We start from the raw sequence: 20,084 nt of genomic DNA on the forward strand, positions 1-20,084 counted from the left end.
TTAGGATGCAGGCACTCTGCGGTGCCCGTTGGACAGAAGGTGTACGCTTTTGGAGGGGACGAGAGCAACAATGAGATTGGTGTGCACATCTTCAACACAGTGTCTTTGCGCTGGACAACATTGCCCCCAGAGACATCTGGAAGAGGAGAACGTCACCTTGAGGTTCCCACCTGGCGCAAGGACCACACAGCTGTGCTGATTGAAGATACCGTCTTCATCTGGGGAGGGGTGCCTTACTGCAACGTGATTTATGGCTTTGATGTCGACGCCCACAGATGGTTTAAACCAAGGGTTTCTGGGACTGTTCCAGCAGGGAAGAAGTCCCACTCAGCTTGTGTCTTGGGGAAGGTCATGTATATTCATGGAGGATGGAACCAGACTCAACTCGTGTTCAGTACTCCAGCTAATGACATCCACAAGTTGGACACCAGCACAATGGTCTGGTCTTTGATTAACGCCAGAGGAACTCCATCTCCTGCTTCATCTTGTCATTCCGCCACCATCATCGGGACAAAGATGTTTGTATTTTTGGGGGGTCTCTGTGTCAGAGTGTTTGACACAGAGACCAACTGCTGGCTGATCCCACCTACACAGCTTAGTCCAAAAGAACACAGTGGTCATTCAGCCTTTGTCTACAATGGAGAGCTGTACATATTTGGTGGATGGAACTCTAACCAGGACTTAAATTGTCTGTGGAAATTCAACCCAGGGACCTTCTCCTGGAAGCTGGTTCAGCCCGGGGGGAAACACCCAAATAGGATGAAGAATATGTGCTGCTGCATGGTGGGAGATCGTATCATCCTCTTTGGAGGAGGAATCAAATCACCTGATGACCTGTATGTCTTAGACTTGAATCCTAGCCTGAAGACGCTATGCAAGCTAGCAGTTATTCAGTATGATCTGGAGCAGTCAGAACTCCCTCACAACATCAGGTGGGAACTGACAGCCATGACTTATCAACAGCAACTGAATGAACAAGCAAACACATATTACAAAAAAAGAAAAAGTCTAGGAGGAGCCTGCAGTACCATTGCAGCTCAAGAACCCACCCCTCCTGAGCGAAATGTCTGGGCTGAAGTCTGGTGCAATGCACAGGTCCTGGACCTGGTGAGAGCAGGAGTCAATCCACAGAGCCTAGTCCTTCCATGTGCCAGATTTCCTCTCCCAGTCTCGGCAGAGTAGTTCCAGAGTGGTGCAGTGAATGGTCCTGTCTTTCCCTAATGGGACTGATCATGGGTAGCTACTGGCCGTAATTCGGGACCTGATCAACCCCGGCTGGGTCATCCAAGTTAGGGGTATGATGTTGCAAGACCCGAAACCCCGATGAGCTTGGGCTACATCACTCACTGATGATACGTCCCAGGTGCATCCATGCAATGTTTTTTTTTTTCGTTATGGAGAAAGTTAAGTAAAACTCAAAGAAGTTTTGTGAAAAAATTACGCGAATATGGCTAACAGAACGGCAACTTATTTTGGATCAGATGGAGGAATGGGGGACAGCAATGTTGAGTTAATACAAACGGGGCTGACTGCCTGGAGTTGCCAACATAGCCAATGTGAAGCCCCAAAAACACCCAAAGTAATATTGTGAAAGGAAAAATATGATTTAATAAAGGAAAAGGCCCGTTTTAGCGTGTGCGAGTGGATCTCACCCTATGTGTGCTCCCCCTAGTGGTAGGCGCCGGGGGTTTGTAAGTACAGTACGTCTCCCCCTCCAGCTCCCCGCTCCCCAGTCCCGAGCCCCCCCCCCCCCCCCCACACACAGCACACAGCCAATTTAATAATGTTGCCCCTTATCTGGAGCGCCAGCAACTTTATTGAAAAAATACACGGTCGTTCTACACAGCATTTCCAAAAACAAAGTTCATATAGTCGGAATCTGCCAATAATATCCATGTAGTCATATTGCCTTACCTTAACACACCCTTAAAAAAGTTCAACACATTCTGTGTCTATACAAACATGTTACACTGCGTTGTGTGTCCATACAAACATGTTACACTGCTTTCTGTGTCCGTACAAACATGTTACACCGCATTCTGAGTCTATATGAACACAAAGACTGCTCAGCTGCAGCAGGCTAAACTGGAAACAGGAAGTATTACTCTCTCAGGCCAGCAGTGGGCAGTGATAAACCATACAAAACACTTCCCCCAACGGCGCTCTTTGGTTCAATGTGAAAAAAATGAAAAAATTATGGAGTGGCTCACTGTTTGTCAACGTCTGGTTTAAAAGGTCCACAAGGGGTCAAAAAGACCCTTACGGGTCTGTAACTCTGAGGGCGCTTTTCGACAGGCAAAGAACCGGTTCTGGTTCTTTCTCCCGCCTATGGGATGAACCAGAGGTGAGCTTTTTCACCGAGAACCGAGTTGGTTCCGAACCGTAAAAGTTGGTTCGGAACGGGAATTTCAAAATCCTTGGTTCTTTTGGTTCAATCTGGTGGAAACGCAAGCCGGTTCGCGAGAACAAACCAAGGTTCCAAGAAAGTTGAACGGCACTGGTTCTTGAACCAAGGTTCTTTTGGTGGAAAAGGTCCCTGAGAGTGTACATATGGAACCGTTTTATCGTTGGGACCACTAATCTATGTAATGCTAATTTAACTGAGAATGTCCAAATGGAACCCATGGTCCATTTGTTTCCATTTGTACACTCTCAGAGTTGTACAGTTTACAGTTTAGGCATTTAGCAGACGCTTTCAATCCAAAGCGACTGTTGTAGACCTGTAAGAACCGGTTGGATCCCCTGTTGGTCCAATGGCCAGAAATTGAGAACCAGTGCTGTAGCTTTTCTGAAGAAAAACTAAATGATCGCATGACAAAAAACTAAATGTTCGCATGACAGCCATACAAACAAATTACTTATTTCTTAAGACATTTGTTAATTCATTGAATGAAACTGCACATTCTTTCCAACCTAGTGTAGAAAAATAAGCATGAGTTGATTTGGTTGTATTTCCTGGAGCTGCAAGAATTTTCCATTTCTCGTCCAAAATGTCATAATTATATAGAGGCAAAAACATCTATAGTTGCAAGCACAATTAAAGGGTTAAGACATATTTTGATTTATTCATAAGCTGATGAAGCTGATGAAGTGAAAAAATAAAATAAGAGGAATGCAGTTGGCCTTTTTGTGAACGTTGTGTCGGGACTGCGGACAAACATTTATACATTTCAGGGTCCTTGGCATGAAAAGGTTTGAGAAGAAGGACTTCCTTGTGTAAACACTTCCTTCACGTACCTCCGGCAGAACCGACAACACCACCCACTTTTTGCTTGCAATTCTTCTAACACAGGGGTCTTCAACAGGGGGTCTGGGACCCCTAGGGGGTCCTCAGAGTTACTACAGGGCGTCCTCCAAATCTTTGTGTTTTTCCTCCTTTTCTATATTAACCACTTGAACCCTAGAGTCCATATTCGGAGAACTTTGGCCAACAATAGCAGATCTACAAGCTCACAACGCCTTGTGCTGCGGCAGGGAAAAGAACATACACAGAGTACAGAGTGAAATGTCAAGTTTATTAAGTATTGACAGTTCAAGTGGGTATCTGAAAATGACATGAATCCAAAATATACTGAGGATAGTGCTGTCAAACGATGAAACCATATGGAATCTCTGAAAAGGTTTTGGGGTTCCCTGCTTCATCGCTCTCTCAACTAAGGGGTCCTTGGCCTGAAAACGTTGAAGACCCCTGTTCTAACATATCTTGCAAAGGTAAAATAATAATAATAGGCTAAGAAGCATAATTTATGCTCCGTCCGACAAAGTATGCGTCAGACTTTAAAGCTCCTCCCCCCAAAAACTACAGGAAGAGGGACGTCGATCCAAAAAAAAGGCACCAGGCAAAAAAAATAAGAAAACAAACATAAAAATAAGAAACTGTCACTTCTGAAGTGAACCAAAATCTGAATTCAATGCAGTTCAAATCCAGTCACTGCAATGTATACAGTATACACTTATAATATTCTACACTTCAGTGGTTATACCTCATATACTGTATATCTACACCTATAGATATAGTCATGTTTATCAAACCACCATGCTAAATGCAGTAATCGCAAACGTTTAAGAATATATATATTCAAGACCTATATATATATATTCTAAAATCCCTATAACAACCCCATAAAAGGAGATATACAAGCCTTTACTTTACAGTATAGAGAGCTAATACATACCAAACTGTGCTAACCTGATTTTGGCCTAATGTTCTCCCCGGTATATTAGGGATGCTAACGACTTAACTCATCTACGCACAACGTTATCCAGCATTTCACAGGATAACTCATCATCTAATGCACAACCTTATCCAGTATTTAAGCTTAGAAAAATAAATACAGCAGTGAAATAACAGTCGGTTCAAATCCAACCTGGGAACACATTCGTGAAACAGTTCAAATCAAAGTCTTCCGGGGCGCCCGCTGGCCTTGCGGTCCAGGCGCATACCACATAGGCTCTGATGCCTGACGGCGCGTCGCTGGTTCGAATCCCGACGACCTTTGCTGCGTGTCACTCCCCATGTCTCTCCCTATTTCCTGTCAGTCTACTGTCCTGTCAAATAAAGGCATAAAAGCCCCAAACGCTTCCAAGAATTCCGTCTCTTGTAATGCGTGTTCATCACGTGCGGAGACAGTCCTGTCCTTCTACGACACTATGTAGGTCTCAGGACCTTTTAAACACCCTTTGATGAGTGTGTGTGTGGGTGTGGGTGTGGGTGTCGAGATAACTGCCCCTTTTTCAGCCTCGAAAAATACAATCTGATACAAAATGACATCATTCAGAACTTGGGCAGTGCCCGTCAGAACTTTGTTCGGCTGTTCTGGCGCCTCTGAAGGGGGTATCATAGTACAGTCTACGGTGATAAGCTATCACCGCGTTGTAGTCTTTTAAAGTCTGAAAACTACAACATTACGTCATTCGCAGCGGTGAAGAGCCATCACCGCGGACCTAGACATCTCTCCTCTGTTTTTACCTTCAGACATCACCCTGTTCACTGATTGGTCGATCTTGACCAATCAGTGTGCCCCCTGGTTTCAGAGCCACAGAGGCGCGATGATAGGGCTTCACCGTGAGTTGAGGTGATAGCTCTTCACCTCAGACTGTGATAAAGCCTTGAGATGTTCTGCCTGGCCGAAGAAAACGTCCCGCTACCGTGATTGGTCAGGGGTGGCGTGATCTATTTAGTTTTGCCTACCACATTCTTTAAGGTGAGCAGTGATGGCTGAGTGGTTAGTGTCCATAACTAGGACTCCGGAGGCCCCAGAGGTCGCAGGTACGATTCCCCGCTCCAGCTATCACTGCTCCCCTCCCCTTCGGGCTCCTTGTGGGCTGCACTGGGTTCAGCTGAGTTAAGCTGAAAAAAAAGCAGCTGGGTTGGGCTGCGATATCTGAATTTCCCTCACGTGAGGAGTAGGTAACTATCATTATCATTCTACCCATGGCCTCCAACCCTCCATCTTCCAGAAGAACTTGAAAAAAAAGCGAAAAAAAACGAAATGAACGTGGCACAGGGGTGGCACCAGGGGGCACTGTGACTGCTGCTGGGGGCCGTAGAGCAGGGTTTTCCAAACGTTTCAGCTTGTGACCCAAAAGAGAAATTTAGACATTCACGTCCCGGGGAAACCAAACTAGTGGAAATAGCCGATCTTACCAGCTCTAAACTAGTCGTTGTGTGCCGCGTTGAGAGTAGGGATGGGACGATACAAAAATCCATATCTCGATCATTGTGACAAAAGAAACGTTAAGAAACGTGATTTACGATATTATCACGATAATAAAAATCCATTATCCTGGGGTGGAACATTTGCCAAAAAATAGCAGTCGGCAATTTTTTGGCATAGACATTTGATAGAGCTTGAAAAAAAGACTGTATCAAGTATGTATATTATAAGTTCCTTTTACCAATTATAGAGGGTTTAAGTGGTACCGGATATACAGCTTGGCAAATAAAAGGTGAATTGATCCCAGTGCATGACGGAGGACGATATCACCGTAAATTATATCTCCACGATGCGATTATCGCGAGTGTTTTCTATCACGATAAACGATAATATCGCTTTCCGTCCCATCCCTAGTTGAGAGCTTGTAGGTCGGCTATTTTCACTAGTTGTTTGTTTGAATGTATGGTTTGTTCGAAAGAAATGCAATTCTAAAAATAGATAGATATTACATTTTTTTGCGGGAAAAGGGATTTTCACTCCAGTCGTGACCCATAAAAACTTGCCCGCGACCCGCCGATGGGGGGCCGCGACCCAATGTCTGGGAACCAGCGCTGTAGAGGGACTGCAGCCGCCGCCGCTGCTGGCCTCCGGGGGGCGCCACCGCGCCCCTGTACTCCAGCAGGTCCCGGCGCCAGTCCGTCTCGGGCGGGACGTCCAGGCGTAGCGGGTGGTGCTGCTGCGTGGGCGGAGGGGGGGCCGGAGGCAGCCCCTCCCCCCTGTAGTGGGGGTGGTGGGGGGGTCGACGGGGGTCCGGCGGTGGCAGGAGGAGAGGTTGTCGGTGCGACGCCACGCCGGCGGAGGAGACGGAACGGCGGGGAGGAGAGAGGGTGGAGTAGCCCGGGTCTGGACGGGCCCACTGGACACCACCTGCTGCTGCTGCTGCTCCTCTGGAGGGGCGGGGCAGGGTGGAGGAGTCTGACCCCACCCGAACCTCCTGAGCCCACACTGGAGGAGAGGAGAGCATGTAAGTAAAATATAAACCAGTAAGACTCCCTAATCGGGAGATAAGCGACCGTCAGGTGGCAGCGTGATTTGAGAGCAAAATGTGTAGGAGCAGTGTCCAAAAATCGGCCTCAGGTGGCGCTATATGGGACAGATCCATGTTGATGACATGAGTGTAGACATACTGTGCAGTGATTTGTGTGATTTTAGGGCAACATCTGTGGGAGCAGTGCCCAAAAAATGTGTTTGAAAAAATCGGCCTGATGGTGGCGCTATATGGGACAGATCCATGTTGATGACATGAGTGTAGAGTGTAGACTAAGTGTGTACCGATTTGCGTGATTTTAGGTCAAAATATGTAGGAGCTGTGTCCAAAAATGTGTTTTGCAAGAATTGGCCTCATGGTGGCGCTAGAAGAGGCTCATGTGAGAATTGATGGGTGGAGGTTGTGGTTTGGCAGGCAAGGAGTGTGTGTGTGCAAAGTTTGTCATGGATCGGGGCAATGGTTGCGGAGATATGAGCAGGGCAAAAGTGTGACGTGTGACGTGTGACAGACTGACTGACTGACTGACAGACGGACAGCTGGTCGAGGTTTTATAAATCAATAAATATTCCATATTTTGGCTGTATTTTGATTATACATTATAGCAGGGGTTTTCAAAGTGGGTGACAGGGCACCCTGGGGTGCCGTGATGCCAGTCCAGGGGTGCCGCGAGATAATTTGATAATGTTTGGAATTCATCAATATTGCGCATTGGCATTGTGAGCTTGTAGATCGGCTATTTTTGATCTACGATCTACAAGCACACATTGCCTCGGGGTGCGAGGCGTTGTGTGCTTGTAGATCTGCTTGTAGATATTTACACCCCCGTATTATCTTTGCTGTGCCCATGGATTCTTGGGACATGAAAAGTGTGGCCATGCAAGAAAAAAGATTGAGAAACACTGTAGTAGGCTATTGCTGTGTATGTCGTCCTAATCTATTGCTTGTGAATGGACTATGGGTGCTGTGGAAACCTAGATCGAGAGATAATCCAATTTCCCTGGAGAAGAAGTTGAACCGGATGGAGCAGTGCTTTTCATTTCCGGGTTATCTTTGCATGCATTGGTCTCCTAGCAACCGTGGATCGTCCGTACAGCAGAGAATGGCGATGTTAATATAGTTGCATTAACTCATGTATGACAAGTATGACTAGCTATATAAATGTGTTCGACTGTCCATTCCGCCTATGACGAGTATAATGAGCAATATGCTGTAATCGCCATAAAACAATTAAAGTATGATCGCTGATCCGCCATTATTTTTTCTCTATAGAGTCGCACTATCCACAGAAACCAGATACGAATGTTCCCAGACCGCAAACAGGGGGCGGGATCTCCGAACCATTCACTTCCTCGTTACGCTACATACACGAGGCATGCACACTGTCCACACTGTCGCCGTGGACTATGGAGAGCTGTTGTTTTTTGTTGCTTACCATGGCTGGATCGTAGAGCGAACACGATCTGTGAACCGTCGCGCACGATGTGCACGCACGCGCCCGCGTTAAAGGTAAACAAAATGCTGGCAGTTTGTCGCAAAAGAAGGGGGGTCAAAATCGCAGTCAATGAGTTAAAAAGACGGGCATAAAATGACACAAAACCGTTAACTTGCACTGAAGTCGGAGATCTCCGTTTTTGCCACGAAATGCCTTCAATAGTTTTTATTATGATTTAACGGTTTTGATAACTTTTTGCAAACGCATGTCTTCAATGCTCAACAAAGCTCTTTTGAAATGAGCTGAATGCAGCCAGTTACCTGGGGGTCCCCGAGTAGAAGAAGGAGCCCCCCGAGCAGGGGTCCGCACGGGCCGCAGTGTGGCGTAGAGGTGGGCGGTGGAGGAGGGGGGGAGCCCCTGGGGGCCGTGGAGGAGCTGGGGGGGTTGACGGTGGTGATGGAGGAGGTGGTGACTGGGGTGGGGGTCCGTAGGGGAGGGGGAGGTGGTGGAGGAGGGGGGAGAGGGGAGGTGCAGGGAGGAGGAGCTGGGCCGACGCAGGGTAGAGGAGACGGAGCGGCTGAGGTCCGGATGCTGGTGTGGAGAGAGAGAGAGAGAGAGAGAGAGATTTAGGCCTGAACACATTATGACGCAATATTTTATGGGAAGCGCTCACTATCCCGACTATCCGCTGTTCCGACATGGTCGGCAGGTTAGTTACTTAGCGTCGGCAGGTTAGTTACTTAGATAGATGCAGATATACAAGCTCGCAGCGCGGCACCGAGTGCCTCTACTATGTCAGAGGTTCTCAAACCTTTTCATGTGAAGGACCCCCAAAATGACATGTATTTGGCCACGGACCCGCATCTCAAAATATCTAGTTCCAGGGACCACCCAGAAGCAAAATTTGAGTTACAAACGTTCACTTTGAAAATACATATGTTCAAAGATTTGCACACATTTTCACGACTTTTTCAAAAATAGCAGATCTACAAGCTCACAGCGCGGCACTCGGTGCCGCACTGTGAGCTTGTATATCTGCTATTTTTCACTGGTTAAAGCAGTCAATAATTCTAGGCCTAAATGGGTTAAGTCATATTCTGTCCCATCCTTACAGAGCAGCACACATGATGCATAGATTGGCCACAAGGTGTCAGTAAAGGGTTGGATAACAAAAAAAATCAAGAGGTGGTGAGGGAGATGGGAGTGATGTAATGTTTGAGTGGATGTGGGCAGGGGCGTCACACGGGGGGAAAAAGTGGGACTGAGTTACTAGGGCCCAAGGTGGAGGGGCCTTCGTTATTATACTTTAGCTATTGAAAAATAGCAGATATAAAAGCTCAAAGTGAGCTTGTATATCTGCTATTTTTCAAGAGTTAAAGCACAGAATAACGCGTAATAATGCGCTCCCAGTCTAAGTGGGTTAAACCCCCTCCCTCTATGAAGAACATTCATGGGGGGCCCGCAGTGAATCCTTGTACCCTGGGCCCAGAATTTGGTGTGTGACACCCCTGGATGTGGGTGGCAGCACGCACGCACACACGCGCGCACACACACACACACACACACACACACACACACACACACACACACACACACACACACACACACACACACACACACACACACACACACACACACACACACACACACACACACACGTTCGAGTAGAAGTGATGGTGTTGGCATTTTTTTGTTGAAGGTCAGTCTGAACGGAGGCTCCTTTGTGTGTGTGTATGTGTGTGTGCATACATGCACGTATGTGTGTGCACGTGCGTGCGTGTAACCTTGCATCACCAGACTTTCCAAAGAGGAGGAAAGCCTGAATTTGTTCTAAAACTAGCCGTGCTATCCGGTCTAAAGAAAAAAACTAACAAAACGAACATTGCATTGTTTTTGTTTTTGTTTGGATATAGCAAGCCGTTATTATACCAAAAGAAACAACGATTATAACAGAACTAAACCGGGGGAATCATTTTGGAGGTGCACGGTGGTGCCGGTGGTTCCGGTCTGAAACCCCAAATGGTACTGATCCCCTTAGGCTAGCGTGTGTGTGTGTGTGTGTATATTATTTTGTACACAACCATTATAATGTTCTTATTTTGAACGTGTATGGCACATTAGGAGTCCAAAAGTACTGGTGGTTCTCAAATATTTTATTTGCAAGGACCTCCCATACCTCTGAGTTTCATTTGTCCACTCTCGGAGCTACAGATTCAGGGCTAGCTCTTTATGCGTTTCTCATTTTGCATGTTTGTCCATTTTTGCCACGATGGTCCCTGGCATATGTGTGTGTGTGTGTGTGTGTGTGTGTGTGTGTGTGTGTGTGTGTGTGTGTGTGTGTGTGTGTGTGTGTGTGTGTCACTCACCAGGCTGTGTGCATTATCAGGTCGTGACCCCACAAACGTCCCGCTCAGACTTCAGGGCTAGCTCTTTATGCGTTTCTCATTTTGCATGTTTGTCCATTTTTGCCACGATGGTCCCTGGCATATATGTGTGTGTGTGTGTGTGTGTGTGTGTGTGTGTGTGTCACTCACCAGGCTGTGTGCATTATCAGGTCGTGACCCCACAAACGTCCCGCTCAGACTGCGGGCGATGCGGCGCATGTTCTCTGCAGTGTAGCTCTCATCCCCTGCACTCATGCTGGGCTCTCTGGACGCCTACAGTACAGATAATGATACTAATGATGACCAGTAAGACTCCCTAATCGGGAGATAAGCGACCGTCAGTTCGCATACACAAACTTTAGAAGGCAATGGTAGCCAATCAGGAGGGAATATGGGAAATGGGACAGATCCATGTTGATGACATGACTCTACACATACTGTGTACCGCTTTGCGTGATTTTAGGGCAACATCTGTACGAGCAGTGTCCAAAAATGTGTTTTGCAAAAATTGGCGCTAGAAGAGGGCCATGTGAGAAATCAGGGCAGAATGTTGTGACTTGCCATCCAAGGAGTGTGTGCAAAGTTTGGCATGGACAGGGCCAACGGTGCCAGAGATAGAGTAGGGGCAAAAGTGTGACGTGACGGACATACAGACTGACAGCCATCAGTCAATATTTGTTTTCCGAGACACTCTCGGCAAGGGGATCACTTCTTTTTGTTCATATATATAATTTTTATCCCACAATTTTGCAACCCATTTTTTCACCCAATGCCAATTGCCTAAGCTGTAGTCCTGGTTTCTGCTCTCCCTCTGCCACACCTGGAGAGCGCTGGCTGGCCAGGGGGAGGCGGTATAGAAACCAGGACTACTGCATGTTTTTGTGAGGGTATCTACTATTGCCTGAGTGCAACACCACGCTGCACACCGACGTATGAATCAGATCCTCATCCATTACACTGTGACTCACCGTGTGATGCAGTGATCTGTAGGCGTGTCTCTCTATCTCAGCCGTGGGGGTCTTGGAACGTCCTGAGGGGGGGAGCTGTCTCCTGACAGCTACACGCACACGCACACACACACACACACACACACACACACACACACACACACACACACACAGGGGCAACATTGAGGACGGGTTTATAGTGATATAATGGGTAGGCAGGTGTGGTCATTTCTAGTCTCACGTGGCCACAACTCTATTCCACAATCTTCTGAATGCAACATACAGTATACAGTGAAATAGAAGGAAGCTTCTGGCCAGGGAGAGTGTTTTTTGCAGGTCTTTCAGTCCGAGTGTATCAAAAAAGCAACTGGGTTAAGGCAGTGGAAGCTTGTGATTGGCTGCGCGGAGGTGCCGAAAGTCGGCGGGACGGAGATACACCTAAACCTGACCTTAACCCTAACCCCTGTAAAACTAATGCTGGTGAATGCTAACCTGCCGATGCTGGTGAATGCTATCCTGGTGATTGCTAACCTTCCGACGCTGGTGAATGCTTTCCTGGTGAAATGCTAACCTGCCGACATTGGTGAATGCTAACCTGGTGAATGTTAAACTGGTCGGACCGACGGTGCTCAAACCAGTTGCTTTTTTTGATACACTCGGACTGAAAGACCTGCAAAAACACACTCCCTTCTGGCCAATTCCAAAGATCCAAATTTGAATTCTGCATCGTACAAAATGACTGATTTGACACCGAGATCACCCATATCAGTCATACACGTGACGGCTGCCATCTTGAAAAATGGTGGCCATCTTGAATATTCAATGACAACTTTTCAATTATCCAAAAGACATTTACCGACTAATATATATGGCAAATATGTCTAAAATATCATTTTATATCCATTACTCATAAAGTTGTTGCTGGTGGCCATTTTGAAAAACAGCTGCCATGGGTACCATGTTGAAAATTCATGATGGCTCCATATCCAAATCTTTTGGGAATGCCTTTTGCTATAAGTATACCAAATGTCATGCTTGTATCACAAACTGAATGATTCCTTTATATTTTAAGCTGCTGGACTAGATATCCTTTGCATAGTTCTGTGTTTTATGTGTCTGTCATTCAATGTTATGAGTTAAACAAAGGTTTCCTATGTAAATAAGCCATAAGGCTTGCTTGGATCTCCTTTTAGTTGACCTTGAATCAGTGAACTGTACTGTCATGATACTGTACCTTTTCCTATGCAAACTTCTAATAAAGTCTTCAATCAATCAATCAATCAATCAATCAATCAATCAATCAATCAGTCATGAAACTGTACATTTTCCTATGCAAACTTCTAATAAAGTAATCAAATCAATCAATCAATCAATCAATGAATCAGATCTACCTACCAGGTTTACCATTGGCAGGTTGCTGCTGGCCGCCGCCCCACTGCATGCTGGGAGGGGGAGGGACCTGCAGGCTGTCCCGGTACAGAGAGTCCAGGTCGGACAGCTCCTCATCTTCCTCATTGGGCGGCCCGCGCGAGCCCGGCCGCCCAGGTGCATTGTGGGAGCTGTAGTAGCGGTTGACGTTCTGGGCCCAGCGCTCCACGGGCATGACGGGGTAAGAGGAGGAGGAGGAAGGGGAGGGGCTTCGGCCCGCATAGCGTAAGGGGGCGGGGTCGAGGACTGGCGAATCCACCGAGTCGCCCGTCGTCGTCGCCGCCGGAGGCCAATGGCGACGCGGCGGGTCCGCGGTGGGCGGGGCCGGCCGGGATCTGGACCCAGCAGCAGAGCTGTCACGATGACAAATTCGAATTGACGGTTAATTGTCACACAAATAATTGCGATTATAGCGATTTAATTGTTTTTATTAGCATCGAAGACTGGAACATATAAAGACAATCTTAATTTCTGCTTGCCATTTAGGCTTCATGATCACAACCTGCACAGTGCAGTTACTGACATATTACATAAATTTAAACTTTATATATCGTCACTGTCGGGCAGAAACCTTGTATCTTCAAGTTTCAAATGTGTATGTTTCTTGGCAAATTAAAGCTCTAGTTCATCATTCAAAAGTGTCGCACAAAACTAGTGAAAATAGCAGATCTGCAAGCACAAGAGGCGTTGTGTGCTTGTATATCAGCAATTTTTCCACATTTTTCAACATGGAAACGATTATGTTGATTTGCAAAATAATTGCGATTAGATGAGTATGTAATAATTGTGAAGGCCTACCCAGCAGTGTGGTGGTGGTGGTCGCGGGAGGAGGCGGGGCTAGACTCAGAGACGGGCTGTGATTGGCTGTGGTGGTGGTGGTGTGTCAGGACAGCGTCCTCCTGGGTTTTGGGTGGAGGGGGCGGAGACCCAGCGGAGGAGGGGCGGGGCTTCCAGTGCAGAGCAGGAGGAGGGGCTTCCACGGCCACACCCACGACGGTGGTTGGAGGAGGAGCTACCGAGGGAGGGTCCACAGCCAGCGCCGTCTCCTGATTGGTCCGTCTCTCCCAGGGTTCCGCAGGCAGCGCTGTCTCCTGATTGGTCACCTGCAGTGGTGGTCAAAGTCAATTTCCTTTTACACACACACACACGCAAAGCACATTGGATTATTACTGGTGCCAAATATAACACTCATCACTGTGCCCTGTATGATATAGTGGGCTGGTGTTCCCTGTCAGAGAGGCACAACTATCATTGGCATCTCTTCATTTATAAAGCCCTGGTTGGAAAACTGCCAAACATAAATCTCTTCCATGCTACGTGAGAAACCTAGTCAAATTCAAACTCGCACCAGTGACTGGCTGGCCCATTCGGAACTGGGAAAGACTGCTTTTAGCATTAGTGCACCTGATTCCTGGAATCTCTTGCAACAACATTTTAAGATGAGAACCCTAGCATCTGTTGGCCATTTTAGGAGTACCTGTATGTACAGTTACATACAGTACCTGTATGTAACTGTTTTAACTGATTGTTGTCAACTCTGTTTTTTTCTGTTATTAAGTCTATGTGTGTAATCTCTGCATCATTGTAAATGAGGATCTCCCTCAAATGATCTCTCAGAGAAATTTAAATAAAGGTTGAATGAATGAATGAACATTGATCGGCCTTGTTGTTGTTAAATGTGCTATATATGAACCCTTGTAAAAAAGAAAAAAAGAAAAAAAAGGAAAAAAAAGTCATTTCAAATAATTTATATAAATATTTTCATAAATCTCTATGGGAAAAATGAATGGGTTTTCCATCTATGCCACCACAAAATGGCCACCCAGCTATATGTTTAAGTTATTAAAATAACTTCAACCACTGGTCACCTGGTGGAGGTGGAGGGGTCTCCCTGGCCGTGTGCAGGGGCTCTCGGAGGAGTTGCTCCGCTGATGTCCGCTCTCCCAGGGTGCACCTGGGGCGGCCGACGACGTTGCGGTCGAAGTGGTGGCCATGTTTGGGGTGGCGTTTGTGTCAGGAGAGGGGAGGAGGAGGGGCTTATGGGGGAGACAAGGAGGAGGAGGAGGGGGCGGGTTTTGCCGGTCTTCGTCAACGTCCGATTGGTTGATCTGGGGGTCTGTCATCGGCTGTACCTGGCCCACGACGGCCTGGTCACTGGAGGAGCGACAAGAAGGAAGAGGTTAGCTGGAATTATTCTATTGAAAAATAGCATATATACAAGCTCATAGAGCTATGAGCTTGTATAGCTGCTATTTTTCTGAGGGCACAAAGGCCAAGTGCCAGCTAGTGCAGAAAGACCATCAATTAAAACAATGATTTTAAGTTAATAATTAATTTAGCTTAAAGGTTAACACTTCGCCAGCCGAAATAGAATGGCTTGTTGGTAGATTAGCCGTGAAATTTCTATTATTATATTATGATCTGAACAGCATTCACTTTACAAGACCTTCAGCGCAATATCATGTAGTCTTCATCCCCCATAACCATCAGGCGATCCCCGTTGTATTCTCACCACAGTCCCCAGCGAAATTCCTCAATCTGCATTGGCTTAGAGTGGCGGTTTCGGCCGAGGCATCTTCTCCCCGTGCGTTACGCGTGCGCGATCCGTTCACGTAAATGTGGGCTCAAATAATCCAAGTATGACTCTACAGTCGATATGAACATTTTCGCTAGCTTCATGTCAGAAGAGCCATGCGCTATCGATGGACGAGCGGTGACTAGGGAAGGTTAGACGATCGCCGACTTTCTGATAAAAATCTTTTATTTCGTTTTTAATGACCCAGCACGGTAAATTCCTGTCTGGCTGAGACTCCTTGCTCAGATGTCCGGTATAAAACGGTTTTAATATGGGCATCTCCATACGGCTGTCAAAGTGTTAAGGATGATTACTCTCCACACTATAACAGGGGTTGACACTAAGGTCTCAGAGGCACTTGCCCATCGGGCAAGTACAGATCATTTTCTACTTGCCCTAAGGTAATGCCCACTTGCCCGAAAAGTAAATCATCCATTATAAAATGATATTATTTTACATTCCATAGACCAGAAGACAGCGCACTGGCCACATTCAGGTGTTTAGATAGACAGATATCTCGTGTTGTGTTTATAGACATTTGTGTCCCCTCTCAAATTAGCACTTGCCCTGTCGGGCAACCTGAAAGCCAACTTCACCTGCCCTGACGTTTTATTTACCTGCCGGGGGCAGGTGGGCAAGCCTTAGTGTCAATGCCTGCTATAATATTTAAAACATACTTTCCAAAGACTTTTTAATGTTTTTTCAAATATTTCAGTCTTTAGATGTGAGATGCCTCTAAAGGTTTTTTGCCGAAATAGACCTATAGAGGGTATGCGCATGAAAGTGAATGGTAAATGGTGCATTTATATAGCACTTTTATCCAAGGCACTTTACATAGATTCTGCATTACATTCACCCATTCACACACTGGCAATGGCAAATCGAGTGGCAAATTGAGTTGCAAAGTGAGTTTAACGTTGTTTAATGCAATCAGATAGGACTTTTCTGTTTGGATGTATGGGCTGTCAAGGCCAGAAAGTCGTTTATTGCCACTCAGTAGGCGTTCCAGCATAACTTCCTGGTACGATGATGATGTCACGTGCATACCCTCTATACTAGCTATGTGCAATGATGTAAAGTAAAGTAACTTTAAAAAAATAAAAAATAAATAAAAAAGGTGGTTAAGTTGTCCTTTAAATGTTTGCAACGGTGACAGTAGGGCTGTCACAATTATTGCATAACTGTCTAATCGCAATTATTTGAGGTAATTGCAATTATTTTCTATAATCGTCAATCGTTTCCATGTTGAGAAATGTCAATATAGTTTCAAACACTTTCAAAAAGTAGTGGAAATAGCAGATCTACAAGCTCACAACACGTCGCATCGCGACGCGTTGTGAGCTTGTAGATCAGCTATTTCCACTATCAATGTTCCTTTTTAAGTATAAAGTAGTAAGAATTGTCTGTAATTTCATATTTAAGTTATGTATCATAATTGCCATGTGCAACTTCAAAGCCACAAAAGCCAATCAGAAATGTAATTCTCAACGACAAATACACAATTAAATCACAATTATTTGAGTGACAATTAATCATCATGTAAAATCGTGACAGCCTTTAGTTGTACCTGGGGCTCTCCACCGCTACTGCGCAGGTCTCCTCCTGCTGCTGCTGCAGGCTGAGCTGCATGCGTTGCTGCAGACCCCGGGCCCTCCTCATGCTCCGGTGCAGCCGGCCCTCACCCACCGCTCTGCTGCTGCTGCTGCTGCTGCTCTGGAGCGCAGCGCGCAGCTTAGCTACACCGCAGCACAACACCACCACCATGACGCACCCACCCCAAAGACACACAGAGGACAAGAAGAAGAAGAAAGGAAACCGAAAAGAACGGGACAAACGCGAAAGAAACACGAAGAGGAAGGAGAATGACAAAGGGGAAAAAGAGGGGAGACAGATGGAAATTCAGGGGGGTAAGGGAGATGAAAATAATTTAAAAAATGGGAAAAATCAAGCAGAAAATAAACTGTCATGAGGGTTTGACGTTGCAAAAAAACCCAAACTGAAACCCAAGCGGTGCGACTCGGTGTGGGAAATCAAACAATGTTTTAGACTGATGTGATGAGAGGGGGGGAGAGGGGGAGGGGGGGATACAAACAGATCAACGTTTGGTAAGAAACATGGTTGTCAACAACACGAGTATCGTGTGTGTGTGTGTGTGTGTGTGTGTGTGTGTGTGTGTGTGTGTGTGTGTGTGTGTGTGTGTGTGTGTGTGTGTGTGTGTCTGTGCGCACGCTGTGTGATTACCTCATCATATACTGATGGTTGGGCAACTAACTATTGCATCAGATAACCCGGTGATGGTCGCATAATTGATGATTGACTTTTTCACAGCTGCAAGCTTGTAAATCTGCTGTTTGTTTTTGTTTTGTTTTTTTAATAATTAAATGTATGCAAGTCTTTGAATATTTTGACCCGATTCTATAAATGTCTTCTAAATCAGTGGTTCTCAAACTTTTTCATGTCAAGGGCCCGCAACATTACATGTATTTCTCAAAACATGTATTTCCAGGGACCTCCAGTAGCAAAGATTTGAGCTTGTATATCTGCTATTTTTAGCTAGTTAAAAGCAGTGGAAGACAGTAAATGCATACATTTAGTTAACTATTATATCTTCGTTGTCGGGTGAAAACCTTGTATGTCCAAAACCGCTTGTTTTGTATTTATCATTTTTAAAATGATTTAAACTAGTGAAAACAGCCGATCTACAAGCACACAAAGCCTCGCACCGCGAGGCGTTGTAGTGTGCGCCGGCCTTGTGTGATGAAGCCGGGCTTTACTTTGCGAAAAAAAATTGGAGATACAAGGTTTTTGCCCGACAGTGATGATATTATGGCTCAAATATGGGAAAGTGTTTCCATAAAAACCTGACACTCCTCTGAGACGACATCTGATGTGGAACTAAGTTTGGAATGTTGTGGGTGTGGTTTAATGTTCCTGTGGACCTATGGGGAGATGGAGTTGTGTGTGTGTGTGTGTGTGTGTGTGTGTGTGTGTGTGTGTGTGTGTGTGTGTGTGTGTGTGTGTGTGTGTGTGTGTGTGTGCGTGCGCTCGCGCACGGTTGACAGAAATGTGCGTTGGCGGGGAGGGGGCGGGGCTAGGAGGAGGCGGTACTTACACACGGCTTCGTTGACCACTGACAGCGCGGCAGTCACCTCCCCCGCCTGCTCCAAGCGCACCGATTGGTCGAGAAGTAGCTCCGCCTCCGACGCGCAGCGGTCCAAACCGTCCCCTTTACCTGCAAACACATTATGATGAGCGTTAGTGAGGACCAATCAAATGAAGACAATTTGAATATTATATTATAATGGGCCTAAGTGAGGACCAATTATATGAAGATAAGTTAATTAAGTACATTTACTCAAGTACTGTACTTTTTTTGTACTTTTACTCAACTACAATTATTTGAACATTTTAGTTACTAGTTACCTTGCAGGGTTCGATCATTGTTAAAAATATAACATTCATTGCACTTCAACCCAACAGTATATACATTTCGGCCATTTGAAAATAGCAGATCTGCAATCTCACAATGCATCGCGATGTCACCCATTGTGAGCTCGTAGATTTGACATTTTCAAGAGATTTTTAAAGTAAATTTTGATACTAATACTTTAGCACTTTTACTCAAGTCAATTTTGAATCCGGACTTTTACTTGCAGTATTTCCACATTGCAGTATTGATACTTTTTACCTAAGTTCCACCACCGTGGGTGGCAGGGGTGTCGCAGCAAATTCTGGGCCCTGGGTACAAGGATTCACTCACATTTTGTGTGCTTTAACTATTGAAAAATAGCAGATATGCAAGCTTGTAGATCTGCTATTTTTGAAAAATCGTGAAAGTCTTTGAATATTTCAAATCCTTCTAAGGTTTTTGAAAAAACCTATGTTTCTATGTCAGTGGTGCTCAAACTTCCTCATGTGAAGGACCCCCAAAATGATAAGCATTTGGCCACAGACCCCCGTCTCAATTTGAGTTCAAATGTTCGCTTAAATACATATATTCAAGATTTGCACACATTTTCACGACTTTTCAAAAATAGCAGATATACAAGCTCGCAGCGCGGCACTCGGTGCCGCGCTGTGAGCTTGTATATCTGCTATTTTCCAATAGCTAAAGTATAAAATAACTCCAGGCCCCTCCACCTTGGGCCCTGGTAACTCAGTCCCACTTTCCCCCCCTTGTGACGCCCCTGCACTGTGGGTGGACTGGGTTGCATTGTGCCGTAGTGTGAATGTGGAACGTTCCCATTGTTCCTCAACCAACACACGACACAAAACAAAACAATACACCGTGTGTTCTGACTGCTTCTGTGACCCTGTTCATAACACCCACCAGGACCCCGCTTGACGGGGAGCTCTGAACACCTGCTGCACACGTGCACACAGACACACACACACGCACGCGCGCACAAGCTCTCCTGCTCTCAGACACAGCCACGCAGCAGAGAATGAATTTGGAGTGTTCCAACGTAGTCGTTGGGCCTGTCACAATTATTGCATAATTCACTGTCTGGCCAAAACCTCTTGACTCCATTTTTGAGTTTTTTGAGTTTTTGGCATAAATCAGGGTTATTGAACACCCTTTACATCTGAGTGTTGGTTCACTCCACACTTTC

General features: G+C 45.9%; 1 protein-coding gene across 1 annotated transcript in view; it reads right to left on the reverse strand.

Annotated features, from left to right (window-relative positions):
• LOC308289600 (ubiquitin carboxyl-terminal hydrolase 54-like) overlaps positions 1-20,084 on the reverse strand; it is a gene marked incomplete at both ends in the record, with an annotated part of 78,536 nt that continues 58,452 nt past the window's right edge. Inside the window, 10 exons of the mRNA XM_080731334.1 lie at positions 1-46; positions 6,221-6,662; positions 8,458-8,728; positions 10,672-10,794; positions 11,490-11,578; positions 12,864-13,249; positions 13,695-13,869; positions 14,947-15,050; positions 17,039-17,207; positions 18,584-18,703. Of these exons, the coding sequence (XP_080587460.1) occupies positions 1-46; positions 6,221-6,662; positions 8,458-8,728; positions 10,672-10,794; positions 11,490-11,578; positions 12,864-13,249; positions 13,695-13,869; positions 14,947-15,050; positions 17,039-17,207; positions 18,584-18,703 (1,925 nt within the window). The remainder of the gene's footprint in view (positions 47-6,220; positions 6,663-8,457; positions 8,729-10,671; positions 10,795-11,489; positions 11,579-12,863; positions 13,250-13,694; positions 13,870-14,946; positions 15,051-17,038; positions 17,208-18,583; positions 18,704-20,084) is intronic.

The sequence above is a fragment of the Nannobrachium achirus genome (assembly GCF_963921795.1).
Source record: "Nannobrachium achirus genome assembly, chromosome: 1".
Classification (NCBI taxonomy): domain Eukaryota; kingdom Metazoa; phylum Chordata; class Actinopteri; order Myctophiformes; family Myctophidae; genus Nannobrachium; species Nannobrachium achirus.